The sequence below is a fragment of the Scatophagus argus genome, chromosome 12, assembly GCF_020382885.2.
Source record: "Scatophagus argus isolate fScaArg1 chromosome 12, fScaArg1.pri, whole genome shotgun sequence".
Classification (NCBI taxonomy): Eukaryota; Metazoa; Chordata; class Actinopteri; family Scatophagidae; genus Scatophagus; species Scatophagus argus.
Window position 1 is genome coordinate 14428101 of NC_058504.1, and position 17041 is coordinate 14445141.

At 43.1% G+C, this 17041-nt stretch overlaps 1 protein-coding gene across 1 annotated transcript; it reads left to right on the forward strand.

Moving 5' to 3' along the window:
* The first annotated feature begins 344 nt into the window (after positions 1-344).
* LOC124068040 (alpha-1A adrenergic receptor-like) lies at positions 345-12200 on the forward strand. The gene is made up of 2 exons (XM_046405928.1): positions 345-2160; positions 10331-12200. The coding sequence occupies exons 1-2, from the start codon at positions 1188-1190 to the stop codon at positions 10894-10896; spliced, it is 1539 nt and encodes a 512-aa protein (XP_046261884.1). The 5' UTR covers positions 345-1187; the 3' UTR covers positions 10897-12200.
* The last annotated feature ends 4841 nt before the right edge of the window (positions 12201-17041 follow it).

Genomic DNA, 17041 nt, shown 5'->3' on the forward strand with positions numbered 1-17041 from the left:
AGAGCTTTGATATAACATGGTTCAAAATATAAACCGAACATTCCTGGGAAGACAACCATTTTTGACAGCCAGTTAAGATTAAAATATAAGCACTCTGTTGCATTTCCAACAAATGATAAGGATGCCAAATAACCTACGAAAGCTTGATCCTGAATGGCTGTGAATCTCTTAAGTGCAGTCCAGTTGATTCATTCATATACTGGATGATAAAGGTTGCAATTCCTTGGCAGGTTTTTACAAGAAACTTTTGGTAGTATTTGTCCTTCTTCTCATGTTACAGCCACAGTAGTCAAAAAGCTCTTAAACAGGATGAACCTCAGTTTTAGGAATGCGCATGTTTTTGAACTCAACCCAATGAATCAGTCACTCCTCACTAACTGAACTCCTACCCAAAATGAGATTACTATGAGGAACTCCTGAAATTGACCAAAATAGGAGAGGAATACCTGTTATAGCAGAGAGGGTTGTATGTGATTTTGTAATCTACTTTTGAACTTAATCAGTTTGACCTTTAGGGCTTAACTTATTATGTTGCCTGCCTAAAAAGATCTTATTTCACAATGTAATTAGACACACGTGCTCAAGCATACTGTGTGACGACTTTTGTTTATTTTCTGCTGCTTTTGTATCATAACGCCATTTTTAACGACAGAGATGAGGAGGTTTAGCGCAAAAGTCTTTTCCCTGTAATTGTCCAGTTAAGTACCCTCCCCCCTAATGAGGAAAAACAAATACATGGCACCAAAGAGGCGCGTCTCCCAAGATAGGCAAATTTCTATTCCTTCCCGCGTTAGTCGCGTAAAATGACTCAAATACATGTTGTGCGTTTTCTGTGGACTCACGGTTCTTCATGTAATAATGCGTCATGCGCGCCTCATAGGTTCTTGTTTAGGTATGTGTGGTCAGTACATGGCAGAGCTGTGTGTGGTGCAGAGGAAGCAGGAGATCACTGCTGCCCCCCTCACTTCTCCACTGAGCCTCAGGAGAGTGGTGGGAGAAGGACTGCATGGGGACTGCACGGCTGCACAGTGAGCGTTTCTTCTCCGCTCTGATTTGGAAACGAAACTGCAAACACGCAGTTAAACCATGAAGGGTTAGGCCATTTTGAAAGTTTATGTTTAAAACAATTTCGTGAGTTGCGGTTACAAGTGATCTGAATCCTGCTATGGAGGACTTCTTGAGCCAAAATGAGTCTGAGCACTGACAATGCCACATACTTGTGGAAAAATGGTTCCTCGGAACTCGACTGGACTCTGGGCGCGTCCTCCAGGGTCAACTTCACCAACAGCTCTGGAGAAAACCACACGGAGCCCAGCGAGGTGGACCTCACCCGAGCCATCCCGCTCGGCTTGGTGCTGGGAGCTTTCATTGTGTTCGCAATCGCAGGCAACATCCTCGTCATCCTCTCGGTGGTGTGCAACAGGCACCTGCGCACCCCGACGAACTACTTCATCATTAACCTGGCCATCGCCGACCTGCTGCTGAGCACCACGGTGCTGCCGGTGTCTGCTACTCTGGAGATCCTAGACTACTGGGTGTTCGGCAGGATCTTCTGTGACATCTGGGCGGCGGTGGACGTGCTGTGCTGCACCGCGTCCATCATGAGCCTGTGCGTAATATCCATCGACCGCTACATCGGAGTGAGCCACCCGTTGCAGTACCCGGGCATTGTGACGGAAAAGCGGGCTCTGCTGGCTATGCTCGGAGTGTGGGCGCTGTCGGTGGTCATCTCCATCGGACCTCTGTTCGGTTGGAAGCAGCCGCCGTCGCCGGACGACACGGTGTGCCCCATCACGGAGGAGCCATTTTACGCGCTCTTCTCCTCCCTCGGCTCCTTCTACATCCCTCTCGTCGTAATTCTGGCCATGTACTGCCGGGTGTACATTGTCGCCAAACGGACCACTAAGAACCTGGAAGCCGGTGTGATGCGCGAGAGGATGAACTCCAGTGAGCTGACGCTCAGGATCCACAAGGGCTCACAGGTGCACGAGGAGCCCGGCAGTTCAGGCACCGGCAAAGGCCGCGCGCACCAAGCGAGAAGTTCCCTCACAGTGAAACTTCTGAAATTCTCCCGGGAGAAGAAAGCTGCAAAAACTTTGGGAGTTGTGGTCGGCATGTTTACGCTTTGTTGGCTGCCCTTCTTTCTCGCCTTACCCATAGGTAGGCACCATCGCTCCTAACGTGGTCCCTTATAACGTCATGTATTCAAGTTGTGTTTGGTCATTAAGTAAAAACCAGATCTCAGTCATTATCCTCACTTCCTACTGCAATTTAAAAAAAACACCCCCATATTAAATTAGTTAATGAGACTTGGAGAGAAGATGTATCTAAATGTCTGTGTATAGTTAAAAATGAGGCAGTTCAAGGCTGCTGCAGGCTTTGTAAATCATATCTATAGCTGGCACTGGGAAAGTCTCCTGGGTAGTATTTACTGCTCTGCTCTGTCACCAAACCTATGAGTGGGCTGTGATATACTGTAGTGGTCCTTCTATACAGCAGGAGTAAAATATAACCTCATTCATATATTCTTGCAGTGTTTAATATATGGCGCAGTGGGAGTAGGTTCGTATTTCTCTCACCTAACAGCTCCTGCTTAGGTAATTAAGCTAGTTTGAGTAATATTTTATGACACAGACCTTAACTTTGGACGAACAATTTTGCACCATTCACACTACATCACCAAAGCTATGCTGACGTTATAGTGTCTGAATTCAAGGCCCATAGTAAGGGATAAAACACGCTTTCAAGAGACTGAGAAGAAATTCTTCTTGAGCTTTTCCGAACATTATTAGTGTTATCTTTGTATTATCTCCATGGTCTCAGTTAATCTCTTGGTTCAACAAATACACTCTTTGAGCATGCCAAGTGGTGGCTTAAATGACCTCTTTTTGCTCTGGTCGGTTAATTCAGAGGCCTGAGGGGCCTGCTGGGGCTCCCTGATGCCACTAGACTGGCAAGCATTCAACACCCCGCTGTCATGGTTGTTTAAAAAATCTGCAGAGGAAATTAAACAGCAGTGGTCATGCCGTGAGCTGTGCTGCGGCGAGGAGGTTAACAAAACGTTGGAGGACGAGGAGGAGTACGAACTACAAGCATGGCCGCTGTGTTTTAGATGATCTTTTGCCTGATTTTTTGTTTGCCAAGGCATTGATCTCTTGTGGCATTGTGGATTACGGTTACACTGGGGGATGTGTGTGTGTTTGTGTCTGTGTCGCTGTGTGTCTATCAGCATGTGCCTGTGTGTGCATACATTTAATGTTGTCATATGGGAATGTGTTTATGCCCCTGGCTTCAAGCGGCAGCTCATCACATCCTCACATGGACACACACACACACACACACACACATTACTACCTGGGGCAGGATAACTATGCAGGGTCACATAGTGTGGATCAGCTTGCCTTGAGGCATTTTTAGGTACCAAAAGCACAGAAGAAATGTAATTTTCCAAAGTTCTGATTTCCAGATCTGAGAGGAGTTCGAGGTTCAGGAGAGGCCTGTTTATGTAACAGTAATCAACAAACTGCCAAGAAACCCCAGAGGGTAGGCCTAAATTTCTTTGTGCTGTCTGTGGTGTAGCATACTGATACAGAGTGACAAAGCACCATGCAACCTTATTTCATGCTAATTTTTTGTCAGCCTCAAAGAAATCTCCCGGTGGGGAAGGAAGCATAATGCATGTATTCACTATGTCAAAGCAGTAAACTGCCTCTCCCAGTAAATCTGAGATTCAAACTGAGCCCATGCAAAATCTGGTATGTCACAAATCTGGAAGCCAATCGCAATCTAATATGCAAGTGCCAGTTCCCAGGCACGTTTTGTTGACTATCAAGACAAACGGATATTGAAAAGTCTCTATATAATTCTGTAAAAATGTGAACACACCATAGCATCACAGGAGATATTACTTATCGCCCACTCCCATTCACAGGCTAACAAGCTGACAAGCAACATACACATATGAAAGATGCTGACTACATTTCCCATTCTGATATGTCTGCTAGTCGTTGACTTAGGTACACTGACTGCTCATGCGAGTCTGGGTTTGACTCAGATCTGTGCCATTCATGCAGTCGCGCATTTGTGAGGTCCGGCACTGATGTTAAGTGAAAAGGTCTGGCTCACAATCTCTGTTCCAGTTCATCCCAAAGGTGCTTGATGGGGTTGATGTCAGGACTCTGTGTGGGCCAGTCAAGTTCTTCCACACTAAACTCATTCAACCATGTCTTTATGGAGCTTTGCTTTGTGCACTGGAGCACAGTCATGCGGGAACAGCAAAGGGCCTTCCCTAAACTGTTGTTAAGATTTCCCTTCACTGAGGGGTGTATGGATACTTTTGTCCATATTGTGTATGTTTATAATGGAAACATAATGCAGACCGCTTATGTTTTCTATTAATACAATAAGAACATGTTATTAATTAACATACTTGACAAGTCCTTAAAATGTTAACACAGAACATATCAGTAAAATAACCACTGACAGCTTTTGTCAATTGTTTTCCAGAACATTTAACCAAAATTTTATCAGTAATTTGATCAAAAATGCTTTTGTTGCCTAAACTCACGCCACAGGCTAACTTCAAGCTCTGGTTTCTGTTATCAGAGTCCTGCATTTTGTACACTCACCTTCCACCCCCGTGACCTCCAGAGCAGCATATTAATGTAGTGTTTTATTCAGGCAAATAAATGTTATCTCTGAGCATAATCCAGGCATGTTTTCCTCATAAACGTATTTGGTGTTACAAAGTAGGAGACACGGTTGCAGCAGCACTGTGATTTTCAGATCTAGGATTTCTTAATGATGGACAAAGAACTGATGTCCTTCCAGCCCGTTTTCAGAGTCTTTGTTTTTACTTGTCTTGTGAGAGAACAATGCTGCAAAAGCTTTATCACAGAGGAGTATTTTTAAAATGGGTCTTGAGGGAAACTTTAAACACAAGAGGTCTTGAAGGGCAGCAGCGTTCTCCTCGTGTTGCTCCCTGAGTGTTCATTAGCCTCCACCCACATGGGATTTTCTGTCTCACACTTGTTATTACCCTGTTCCTTCCTCTGCACACTGTCACTGATATGTGAGATTTTGGCGGCATGTGGATGGCACGAGTGTTATCTCTGTGTGTTTGTACACATATGTTTTCAGTGATTGTGTCAGTGTGACTGCTCTGTCCTTTATCAGCTCTGATTTTAAAGAATTAAATGCTTCTAAAGGTGAAACTGAGGCTGGGTGTTGCCAGCGATAGCTACTGCGACCTCTGATCCCTGAGGCCTCGACCTGACAATGCATGCAGCTTAAAGAAATATGGAAACTGTCCTCTCGACAAATGATCTACGCTATCAGATTCAAATTCTGTAAATACCTTGTTTTTGTACATAAATGGCAAACATGCAGCTACCAGTCCAGCTTGAGTCATTGATTTCCAGTGTCTCCTTTTACGCCTTTAACTTGGAGCAAAGTAAGGTATACAGACTTCAAGATTATAAACATTACATCAAAGTTTTTTAAGTTAGTGGTACTCCAGGCAAGCTTCATTGGACAAAAAACAGCCTGGAATTTCACACAAACACTCACTGACCTGTCTAGATCAGCTTGTTTGTCAGTAAGGGTGACATATCTAAACTTAGTGACTTCATAACACATTCTTGTATCACAGAATGAAAAAAAATGACAGCGTTATGTTTTAATTACACTGTAATAATCAAAGACTGGTGCAGAAATTGACCAAAAAAGGTTTTTCAAACGTCCAGACACAATGAACGCAGCCAAACTATCACAAAAAAATGCAGCTTTATTCTTGACAAGAATATTTTCATCTACACTTCTGGTCACCTTTCAAACTGCAACTGAAACTGTCCTACCAGCAGGTCTCTATTGCAATATGTGTACATGTACAGAGAGACACAGAGAACTTTATCCTGAATTCTAGTCCAGATAGCAGCGTTTCCAATCATAAAAAGTATTTCATGTTGACTGACAGGGAAATATGGAATTTAAATATTTAAAGTATCATAAATATAATAATATAAAGTTTATATTACAAAGCAGTCATAAAAAATGATAAGTTCTAAGTCAGCATACTCCTTTTTGAACATCTATGTTTATGACATAACATTATATAGATTTTGACTAAGTGACAAACAAACACAAACAAAATAAATTAACTGACTGACTAAATAAATATTTTAGGCTTGCAGAACTTACTACAAGCAAAGGACTTGAGTTGTCAGTAGCTTAACATGTAGAACTGAGAATGAATGTGCATCAATGTGCATGTATACAGAAAATATACAGCTGAACCTGCAACTAACTGATTTTCATTAGTGATTCTCTGGGACTTCATATTCCAACAGTCTAAAACTCTGAAAATGTTCAGTTTACTATGATGTAAGACATTATAAACAGCAAATCTTAACATTTTAGAAGCTGACACTGGTCAATGTTTCGCAGGTGTGCTTAAGAAAAGATAATTAATCAACAATCATCAAAATGATTGCCATTTAATTTTCTGTTCATCGACTATACAATTAACTGATTAATCAACAACAAAACTAAAGCAAAATAAGAAACACAAACATAGACCTGTGAAGCACTGTCACAAAGTGTAGGAAAGGGTTTTGTTTCAACTTTTAAAACATGAAGAACGCTAAAGAGTCAGTGGAAAGACTTGACTGCATGTAGCTGTTTCAGTGAATTGTTTTGTCTCCAAAGCTCAGCCAAAAAGAAGTCACCAGATATTTGGGGACACATTGTTCTGCAGCTCTTTAACACCCGGCGCAGGCACTAACTTCCTGTGAAGGCCTCGCAAATAGGAACTGATGAAAGCCATGTGCCCATACTTGAGAGAAACCAACACTTGGAGTGTTAACCAATTGTTTCTGTGTATGTGTTGCTGGACTGGATACTGTGTCTCTGTGTGTGTGTTCATCTGACACGTGTGTGTTTTGTTGTTGCACAATCTGGCTGGTCTGTGCCGCCGCGGGGGGTAATTGAAATGGCTTTTGAAGAGGAAAAGTAATGAGAGTGCTAAGTGACAAAGTGATGAAGAATAAAGGAGGTGGCACAGGCCAGCAGGGTCAATGCGTGGGTCCTGTAGACGTCAACACCATTTTCCAGAAATAGCTTCATGCTATGATTTCAATGAATGCAATCTGCAAGGGCAATAACACTGCTGTCCTTTTAGATTAAGACATATTAATCATATTTATGGGTGTGTTAGGAAACATGATGTATGAGTTTTTGGAGAGCACATTGTGTGTGCGTGTGTGTGTGCACGCACTCTACCTGGCACAGAATAGGCATCACTTCTCCCAATTATTGAGAATAACAGGATGCCTTGTTTTGTTGAGATGTTCCTGTGTTTCATAGTGAGATGTGTACGTGAGCCTGCGCTCAGGAAGGAGGTGCAAACATTTCTTTTACCAGATGGGACGAAACCACCGACAACAACCCTCCCACAGTTATCTATATACTATTGTCTTCCAGCCAAGCCCTCGCATCCTCGACTATTTATGTTATAGCCCTTCAACATAAACATTCTTCAACAGACAAACATACACACACAAAACTTACATACACAAACATGTGCCACATTTGGCTGCAGGAAGATCTGTTGTCAGTGAGATTTCTTTCTGTGTTTCCTTCACTTTTATCATGCACTCGTGCTGACAGGATACACAGGGCCGTGCTGGCAATGTCTCACCTTTGGTCTTTTAGTCTTTTGGGGGTCACACGGTTGTGTTCGCCCTTGGCACCTTGGCAGTGCTACTGGTACAGCCCAGCAGAGATGCTTTTAAATGATGAATTAAATGATTCACAGTACATATACACCATTCTTGTGTGATTTGAGTGTGAAAGATCCACAAGTTGGATTTCCTCACTAAATCTGTCCCACAAGCAATGCCACCATTTTTTTTAGCACTGAATATGCCTTAACGATTTCACCCAAATATCCACTCTCTTCAGTAGGTAAAAGAAATGAAGACAAGAAAGAAAAAAGATAATTAACTTATACATCTATAACTGCATGGAAAAAATGAAGCTGGAAAAATAAAATATTCAATTAGTTAATAAGTAAACTGGATTTAAGTAAAAATGCATTAACCGGGTCTTGGCTTCAATTTCAGTTGCAGCATTTGCTACATTTAGATAATTGTTACCTGGATAGGTATTGGATTTCAGCAAAGCAGACAATGCAAAAGTGTCAGTATGACATGAGGCAAATTTTAATGGGTCTAAACTATTAATTAAGAAAATACTTTAATAGATAATGTCGCATCTGAGCACAGCACAGAAATATTTATCAAAGATTTAGTAAAAAGATCAAACATTTGTTGGGACTTTTGAGATCTTGGTATGTTAGCACCACGCAGCTTTCTACCCACAAACGATTAATTGTATACATATATATATATATTTAATATAATAACAAGAATTAGCTTGTTATGGTCAATCAGCATCAAGTAAACTTAATATTAGCTCAATATTCTTTTTAGTGACTTATCATGTTGGTAAAAGTCTGATAAATGTTTGTTTCTGACTTTCTCCTTTTTTTTCTTTCATTTTCATTGTGTGTGAATTGGAAGAGCAGAACAAGTGAAAAAATCTTTTGATGCAGACTGTTATCAATATCTGCAACCAACTATTAAAAGAGACAGACAAACAAAGGGAAGCTGGAAGGAGAGAAAGACAGAGAGAGAAGTAAAAGAATGACCAAGTCTTAATTCCACTCCGCCGTATTTCGTATGCCAATCACAGCCATAACTCACACGGTTATGTAATCACATTTAAGTGGCTGTCCAGAAGCGAAAATAGCATGTGAAAATACCAGCCACTAAGAAGAAACCCATTCATCTGCAGTACAGGAGGCCAACACACATTCTCTGGTTTCATCACACACACGCACACACACACACACACACACACACAATGCTCCAGTCAGTTTCCTAACCTGGAGTTAAGTGTTTGTGTGAAAGTATGAGGAAATGTCGTTTCCAACTTGCATTATGACAGCTCAACAAGTTCTGTGTGTGTGTGTCTGTCTCAGTATTTTCTCTAATTCTTGAATGGATAAAACAGACCATCTGTGATGTCAAGTTTGTCTAGTTGCACGTACGCACAGTGATTTTTGTGGCATCCGACCAAAACCATGTGGGATGTTTTCAGCTCATTAAGTGGGCACAACCACCTTTGAGCTGTTATCATTTGCAGCCAGTAATACATTTCAGCTCTTAGCTATATGTTATACAATGAACATTGTATAGCCTAAATTAAAGTTGTTGATCTGACACTCTTGAAGAACAAAGCTGAGGTGTGTCTCTCTCTGCCTATAATATCTTACCAGATGTAATTTCACAGTTGAAAGCCTGATTATCGTGCATCCTCAGCCTCTGCAGAATGTGGTATTAATTTAAGAATGTGGGTTGGTGTAAAGAAACACAGGTTTCCTCACATCTTCCCACACGTACACCATCACACAAAGTCTCTCTTTCACACTAATCTCACACTTGCGTATTAATCGCCTGTTTTTATCCACAGTCTTTCCCATCTCGCCTCATTAGGTTGTAAGATAATCTTCCTCTGTTTGAGCTTGGCCACAGGAGGGGCACAGGCACTGCAAGGGTCGACTTAGGCTTTAAGGTTATTCATTAATATGTAATTTTTTTTTTCATCATTATTGTTGCCTCTGACAGCAGCAGAACAGTCTTGCTGAGTCTACAACATCCCTCTCCTGTGACAACACTCTTTGACGCATCTGTAGATGTGAAACGGAGAAACTGATAAGTAGTGTAACTTCCATAACAGAGAAAAGAGAAAAAGTGTGATTTTATTTAAACTAAAATACTGACCCTTTGCTTAAGGCAAAGCAAGTCTTCTGCTATTCATATAAAATGGAATTCAGGGTCATCCCACCCTCTATTCTGAGAGTCCTCCAGAGGAACTGTGACAGCTTCTGCATCAGTAGGCACAAGGTCTCTCTTCAATAATAAACATGTGCCATCCCTTATGCACTTTTGCGTTTCACATCCAGTCTACCCACAGTCTCACTGTCAACGATATGTTAAGTCCTTAATCAATGCTGCCACCTACAGGAATAAAAAATATAAACTGTAGTCAGAGAGAGGAAAAATCCAAAGGCAAGACCACAAAGAAAACAGTCAAGAAAGAAAACACTTAACAAGAAAAAATGAAATAAACCTGTTCCAACTTAGCATAGGACTCCCACTACTCACAGAAAGAAGCTGACCTGTAAGAAGTTTTAGGTTTCTGTACAAAACCACAACCCCTTATAGACTGAATTTAATATCTCCATTTTGTCTCTCTATTCTGTATCCAGGGTCTTTTAATGTGAACTTACGTCCACCTGATCTTCTCTTCAAAGTGATCTTCTGGTTGGGCTACTTCAACAGCTGCCTGAACCCCATCATCTACCCCTGCTATAACCGAGAGTTCAAGCTGGCCTTCATTCGCATCCTAAGATGCCAGTGTCACCAGCGGAAACGCCCAGGCTGGAGGGCATACAATTACCGTTCCTCCAACTTCAGCTCCTCTGGACATTCACGCAAAGGCTCAGCGGATCACAACTCCAGCTGCTTGAACGGCAGCCAGCGTACCCTGCCCTCTTCAGCCAGTCCAAGCCCCAGCTACCTGACCAAAGGTCTCCCACCTTGCCCTGAAGGGGAAACATTATACATCTGGGGGGCCACCACCCCAACTCCCTCCACACCCAACCTGCTGCCTGGCAGCCCTGCAGACTGCGAGCAGGGAGCACTGACTGGGGAGGTAAGAGGAGGCAAAACAGCTGAGGAGACAACCGGTGGAGTTTTCGCTTTCTCTTTTGGGAAAAATCGAGACAAGGGAGGGATCAACAAGGACAGGACCACGTCTGGTGACAAGGTGTGACTGTCTTATTGAGATTTGTTTGTTCCTTTGGAATTGGGATTGAAGTCACAGAGAGTGGATTGAGGGTTTTCACAGACTTGCTGTATTCACTGTATATGGCCCTATGTTCTTTCATCAGTGGATTTTCGTTGTCATTGTGGTCAGTGTAAGGTGAAGATAACCAAGTATTGACGATACTGCTGTATCAGAAGTATTATGTATTTGTGTTACTGCATCTGTGACAGACAAGACAGTTTCTTTCAATGGACTGTAAAGAAATAAAGTTACTGTTCACCACCCTCTTTGGGAGTGTGTGGTGCACACACAAGTGCATGCATTTTGATTAAATTAAACATTAATTTAAAGGAAACAGGACACATTTTCAGACACGAACCATACCCAACACAGCCTTCCCTTGACCCCCTTAGTTAAAAATCCCTGTAAGAAGACTAAACATGGCGAAAAACATGAACCATGTAAAATGTGTGATAAGACAAATGATCACCTTTCTGTTGCGGTCACTTGATATCTTCATGGTATGTTGTGGAAATAAAGTATAACCTGGTTTATCTGCTGTGCGCACAATCATCAGATATCATCTTGTTTGTATGTTTGATGTTCAAATAGGTCTGAGTATCAGTATTACAAATGTGACCGATACATGAATAAACATAGAATGTTGCTCAGATGCTGCTCAGAAGAAAACTTTCTCTGTAACTCTATTTACTGGATGTGAAAAGTACTTGTGCCGTTATATCTCACAGGACAGTCAGTGGATGTTAGTTGTTTTCAAACATGAAAAGAAGATAAATCTGATGGCTTTTATGTATTACATACAAGTGCTTGCTCATGGGGGTTTTGTTGGGTCTCTCTAAAAACCAAATTAAAAAGTTTGGTCTAGATCTGTTCTAATTCGAAAGTGTCATGAGACAACTGTTGTTGTGATTTATATAAATAAATTGACTTGAATTGAATTATAAAGAAAGGGAACTCTGATCACAGCTCAGCCATGAGAAGTGATAACCATCCATAACTGTTCGTCAGTACCATGAAAACTAACCCCACTCACTGGGTATAAATCTTCTCTGAAGAAAGAACAGAAGGCTGTTGAAACACTGGGTTTGATTGTGGGGGTCTTCCTCTTCTGGTTGCCTCCTTTCTTCTTTCCTTTCCTTCTGTGTTCATGTGGCTCATCTTCTGAAGGGCTCCAGCGTAAGCCCCCTGGTCTTGGAGACATCCATGTGGCTTGGATATGCTAACTCTTCTCTGAACCCTTTGCTCCATTACTCATTCAACAAGAAACACTGTCATGTATTTGTAGCCACCGTCAAGTGTCTTTACAGCTTTACAGCATCATGGCTTCCCACACTTGAAAAAGGAAGGACTTGATCAGACTTCAGGATTTCACTTGTTGTTTTCCTTTATTTAAACCAGTACACATGAAGTAGGGAAAAATATTATTATTATTATTATTAATAATATTTATTATTATTATTATTATTAATAAATATTATTATTAACTAATAATATTTACACAATTTATTTATTTAACCCAAACAAATCCAATACCAATTTTTTAGCAAACTAATTTAGAAATAAACAAGGTAATGTGACCCGAAGAAACGAAACATAAGCACAATTTGCAATCATTGCCCATTTCTGGCAGCATATTCTTCAAGTGACACTTCGTTCTGTTGACTCAGGTAGGTGTACATATCTTCCAGCACAGGTTTTGCCCCTCTAAAGTTTGTACCTGGATCGGACCAGACCTTCTGAGAATGACCTTGGATAAAAGTGAACCTCTGGTAAGCAAGTAGGAAGCTCTCTGTCAATCACGTTTGCCAGTTCGAAATGGACATACAGCAGAAAAGCACGCCCCATACTTTCATGCTTAATCTCCTCTTGAGATCATCTCTTACTCGGTAAGGTCCGAACAGGTTGACAGACGTGAATTGAAATGGACCAGCCGGACTCAATCTCTCTTCAGACAAGTTTCCCATTATTTGCTGACAGATTCTTGCTTTTGCCTTCTTGCAGACAACACACTTGTCAACGACTCTTTGGGCAATAATCCTCCCTTTGACGACCCATGCTTTCTTTCACATCTTTAGCAAAGTTCCTGCCACTCCGTCGCGTCCCTCACTGTGTGCTGCTCAGGCTAGAAGGGTGGAGATCCAGGCGTGGAGAGGTAGCAGGGGAACAGCTCTACGGTCCTCTCTGAAGGTTTGAATCCTACCACCACACATCAGGAGCCCACTAGTTCCATCTCTGTAGACAACCAGTCTATCAATTGTTGTATTTGGAAAGTGTATGCTCTCTTGTGATGCCAGACATAGGTCTCAGAGCACATTCTCTCTTTCGTTGACCAGAATGACACCAGATGAAGGTACTGCCTCCCACTTTTCTTTATCTCCAATCTTGGCATGCAGAAACTTTTTTGTTGCTCTTGATTGCTTAGACTGCTGAAGCACCTTTCGTCCACTAGCGCTTGGACTGCTGCTACTACAGGTGGGCTTCTGGACTTGGACTTTGCCTTCTGTATTCTGGGTCTTGCTCTTTTAGTTGACTTCAGGTGAGTACTGCAACAAATGTTTTCTTTTGTATTTTTGTGTTATTGTCTCTTGCTTGTGAGACGACATCTTTGGCGGATTTCTTTGGCCACTCGCTCTCAGAGAGTCAAAAGAACTTTGGACCCGACTGCCACTCACTCCTCAGTCAGGTCATCAGGACTGGCCCCTCTGGTGATGATATCCACGATGTTTACCGGCCCTGGAATCCACCACCAATCTCGGACATCGGTGCTGTTCTGGAACTCGCGAACTTGGTTTGTGAAAAAGGTCTGGTAGCTGTAACTCTCGCTATATGGCGATCTGACTGTCGATGATACCACATCTCGACTTCGATTCAGCAGTGTTTCTGGAAATAGTTCTTGAGCTGGGCTGCCAAACTGCTCCACACATCTTTTCACTTCCCTTCACAGGGTCACCCTTGCAGTTGAGAGGAGTCAGTTCGGCCTTGGACTCGACCAGCCTTCCGACGACACCATGGCTGCACCTCGAGTGTAGGTACAGCACAGCACCATATGCATGCTCACTGCCATCAGAAAAGGTGATGCCACTTGGTCTTGCACATGGATCTGGCGGTGTCAGAGGTTGGATGAATCTCAGCTGGCTCAGGTCAGCATACTCTTCAAGGAGTTTTATGGCATCTTCTGAGCTCCTTGGACAAGGCGGCATCCCAGGTGTTTTTTATGTAGTAAATTACTTTTGGTTCTTGAAAAGCTCTTAGGATCAGGATGGCTCCCTTCTGCTTTGCAGGAGCCACAAGGCCGTGCGGATCATACAGATGAGAGACTTGGCTTAATAGTTCCCTTCTGGTGAGTGCATCTGGGGCTTGGTGTCTTGCTTCTTCTCTCAGTAAGGTCTGACCAAGGCGCATTTTCTTCTTCTTCTTGGAAAAGTTTACAGCAACCATGACATGTAGCTTGTCATCCTCAATGATGTAACCAAGGTAAAGTGCTTTGTTGTCCTCTTCAGTGAGCTGGTTTGGCAGGATCACTGTCTTTGACTCCATGTTTCCACCTCTTGGCTCTTTCTTCCCACTTTGATTGGAGCAGACCCAGCGCTTCATGAAGAATCATCCAGCTTTAAGGATCTGTTCGATGTTGGAGGTGAGGAGTTTCAGGTGGTCGAGGTTATCGTGTGAGGTCAGGATGTCATCGACATAGATGTCTTCCTCCAGCACACGTTTCTTTTCTTTGAAAGGAGGCAAGTTGGTGGTCTCTCACACTTGGGCTATGCAACCAGCTGGTTTGTCTCTGATATTTACTCTTTTTATGGCAAAATCTTCTATCTCAGCACCTTTGGTGTCACGCCACAGGATCCTGTGCAAATGGACCACTCTCTCCTCCTTGCAGATGTCACCAAGGGCAGCAGAGACACCAGTTCAGAATCTCAACAGGACAGCTCTGATTGGGTTTAGCACATCAGGGCCCTTGATCAGTATATCTTCCAAGGTCAGGCCTCTGTACTTCTGGCTGCTGTTCCACATTAGCCTCACTGGGGTGGAGACAGAATGTGGATTTGGTGCGATCAGGTGACTTCTGTGCAACACCAGCCTGGTCCAGCTCTGCAGAACTTCTTTGGACAACTTCACTGCAGCCCTGCGATTCACCATTTCATGGACTTGTGAAACGTAGGCCAACCTCCACTCTGATTCCTTTGCCAGCTGCTTCTCCGTTCTGAGGAATTTGGCCTCAACTGCTTGTTGTAGGGTAGAGATGCTAGAACCAGTGTGCCAGTGCGGTTCAGGGTTGTGGTGATCTCCATTCACATATGTCAAGCCTTTTCTCACCATCTCCATCTCTCTTTATTCAGCCAGTGTCATTTTTTTCCTTCAGGTTGGTAATTCCTGCAGTGACATCCTCCACATTTTGGCTCACAGACCAGTCCGATGCTTTCCCGCTCACACAACTTCAGAAAGTGTCTGTTGCTAGTGGTTGTATTGGACTGGATGCCGGGATGGTCGGGAGACTGGGAGGAGACTGGATCTTTACAGGTGAGTTCACTGTACTTGGTTCACTGCTGCGGTTCTCATGGATCTTGCAAAATGTGTCTTTGACGTATGGGCCATTAAGCTCACTTCTTGGAAGAGGTCTGGGTGTATGCCTCCAATGGTTTTGCCAAGCCGTCCCCGAATACCAGGTCACCGATGGAACGAACTTTCTGGGGTACTAACTGGCCTTTTTTGTGGCTGATCAAGAGCTTTATTTCTCTGGGTCTTATAAGGTCTTTGAGAGGAACATCCAGGAAAATCTTCTGTAACTTAGTGGCTTGAACATGTCTGTGAACTTCTGTGATTTCATCAGTTGATGCGACTTGAAAGTCCCTCTTGGAGTGTTGACACTTTTCTTGGGGAGGTAGCACTTAGTTGTTAGTCTGACGCCGTGGATCACCAGCGTCACGTCTTCACTTCTAAGGATCAACCTGCTTCCAGCTCTATGTGTGATGTAGTTTGTGTCTGATGCCAGATTAAGGAGGGTCCCGATTCTTAGTAGTAGTAGTAGTAGTAGTCTCACTTGTTGCTGGCAAACTTTGACAGGGCTGTGGCTTTCAACTTTATCACTGCTACTGGAGCTAAGCCGTGAACTGAGATGGGTTCTTGTTGAGCATCCACCTTTATACTTGCTGCTTTGAGGGAGGGAAGCCTTCCACGACACCAGCTTGGGAAGGTGCACCTCAAGCTCTCTTACACGGTGATCAAAATCTTTTTGCTTGGATGGTGAAGCCAGTGGTTCCAGTTCTGGTGCGTTTCTTTTGCCTTGTGCACCGACTTCTCTAAGTGGGTCATCATAAACTCATAGGCCTTCAGAGTTGTGTCCTGCTGAGTGGAGGAGACGTTCTCACACTCAGCCTCTGCAACTTGTAGAGCCAGGGACAGTTCTTTTTTTCCCCATATGTGGCCCACAGTGTCTCTTGGATCAGAAGTTTAACTTCGTTAGCATTTTGCTCACTTTCTCCGTCTTCTCCATATCAAGTCTCTGTAGGTTGCTCAGCTCCTCTGCAGTAGCTGCCTTGCACTCTGCCATGTAAGCGGCCTCCACGTCTTCATTTGTCTCCATAACTCTCTAGTGTAAGCTTCTTGAAGTTCTCTTGTAACTCCTCCATAGACATCTCCATGTGGATTCTCATAATGCTATTGGCAAGACAGAAGTCTCTTAATTAAGGAGGGTCCCGATTCTTTGTCCATTGTTGGCTGTGACGTCAAGGAGCATCAGGATAACTGGGTACTCATTTAAGCTGTTCTCCTTGAGAAGGCCTCTCCCAGCTGCGGTGGAATTGTATGCCCTGGATGAGATGTTGCAGAAGGCGTTTTGACACTGCTGCACCAGCTCAGGTGGAAGTTTGGAGAGGAACTCTTCTTGAGCTTTGATGCATCTTTTGCCCTCAGCTTTCACTGGACCAGATTTGGGTGTTCTTTGGGACTGGAGTCTAGCAGCTGGACAAATAAGATAGTCGAGTTGGTCTTTGCACTCTGGATTCCCGCACAGCTAAGTAGTCTTTCTGCAGTAGTCGTCGTCGTGGACTTTGAGGCACCTCTTGCAAGCACCGAGTTGTTGTGCACCCCTCTTCTCCAATGGCTTTAGGTTGGTCTTAAACCTTCTGCA

Coding starts and splice junctions, on each gene's coding strand:
- LOC124068040 (XM_046405928.1), top strand. CDS start 1,188: ATGAGTCTGAGCACTGACAATGCCACATACTTGTGGAAAAATGGTTCC. Junction 2,161..10,330: donor CTTTCTCGCCTTACCCATAG/GTAGGCACCATC, acceptor TTCTGTATCCAG/GGTCTTTTAATGTGAACTTA.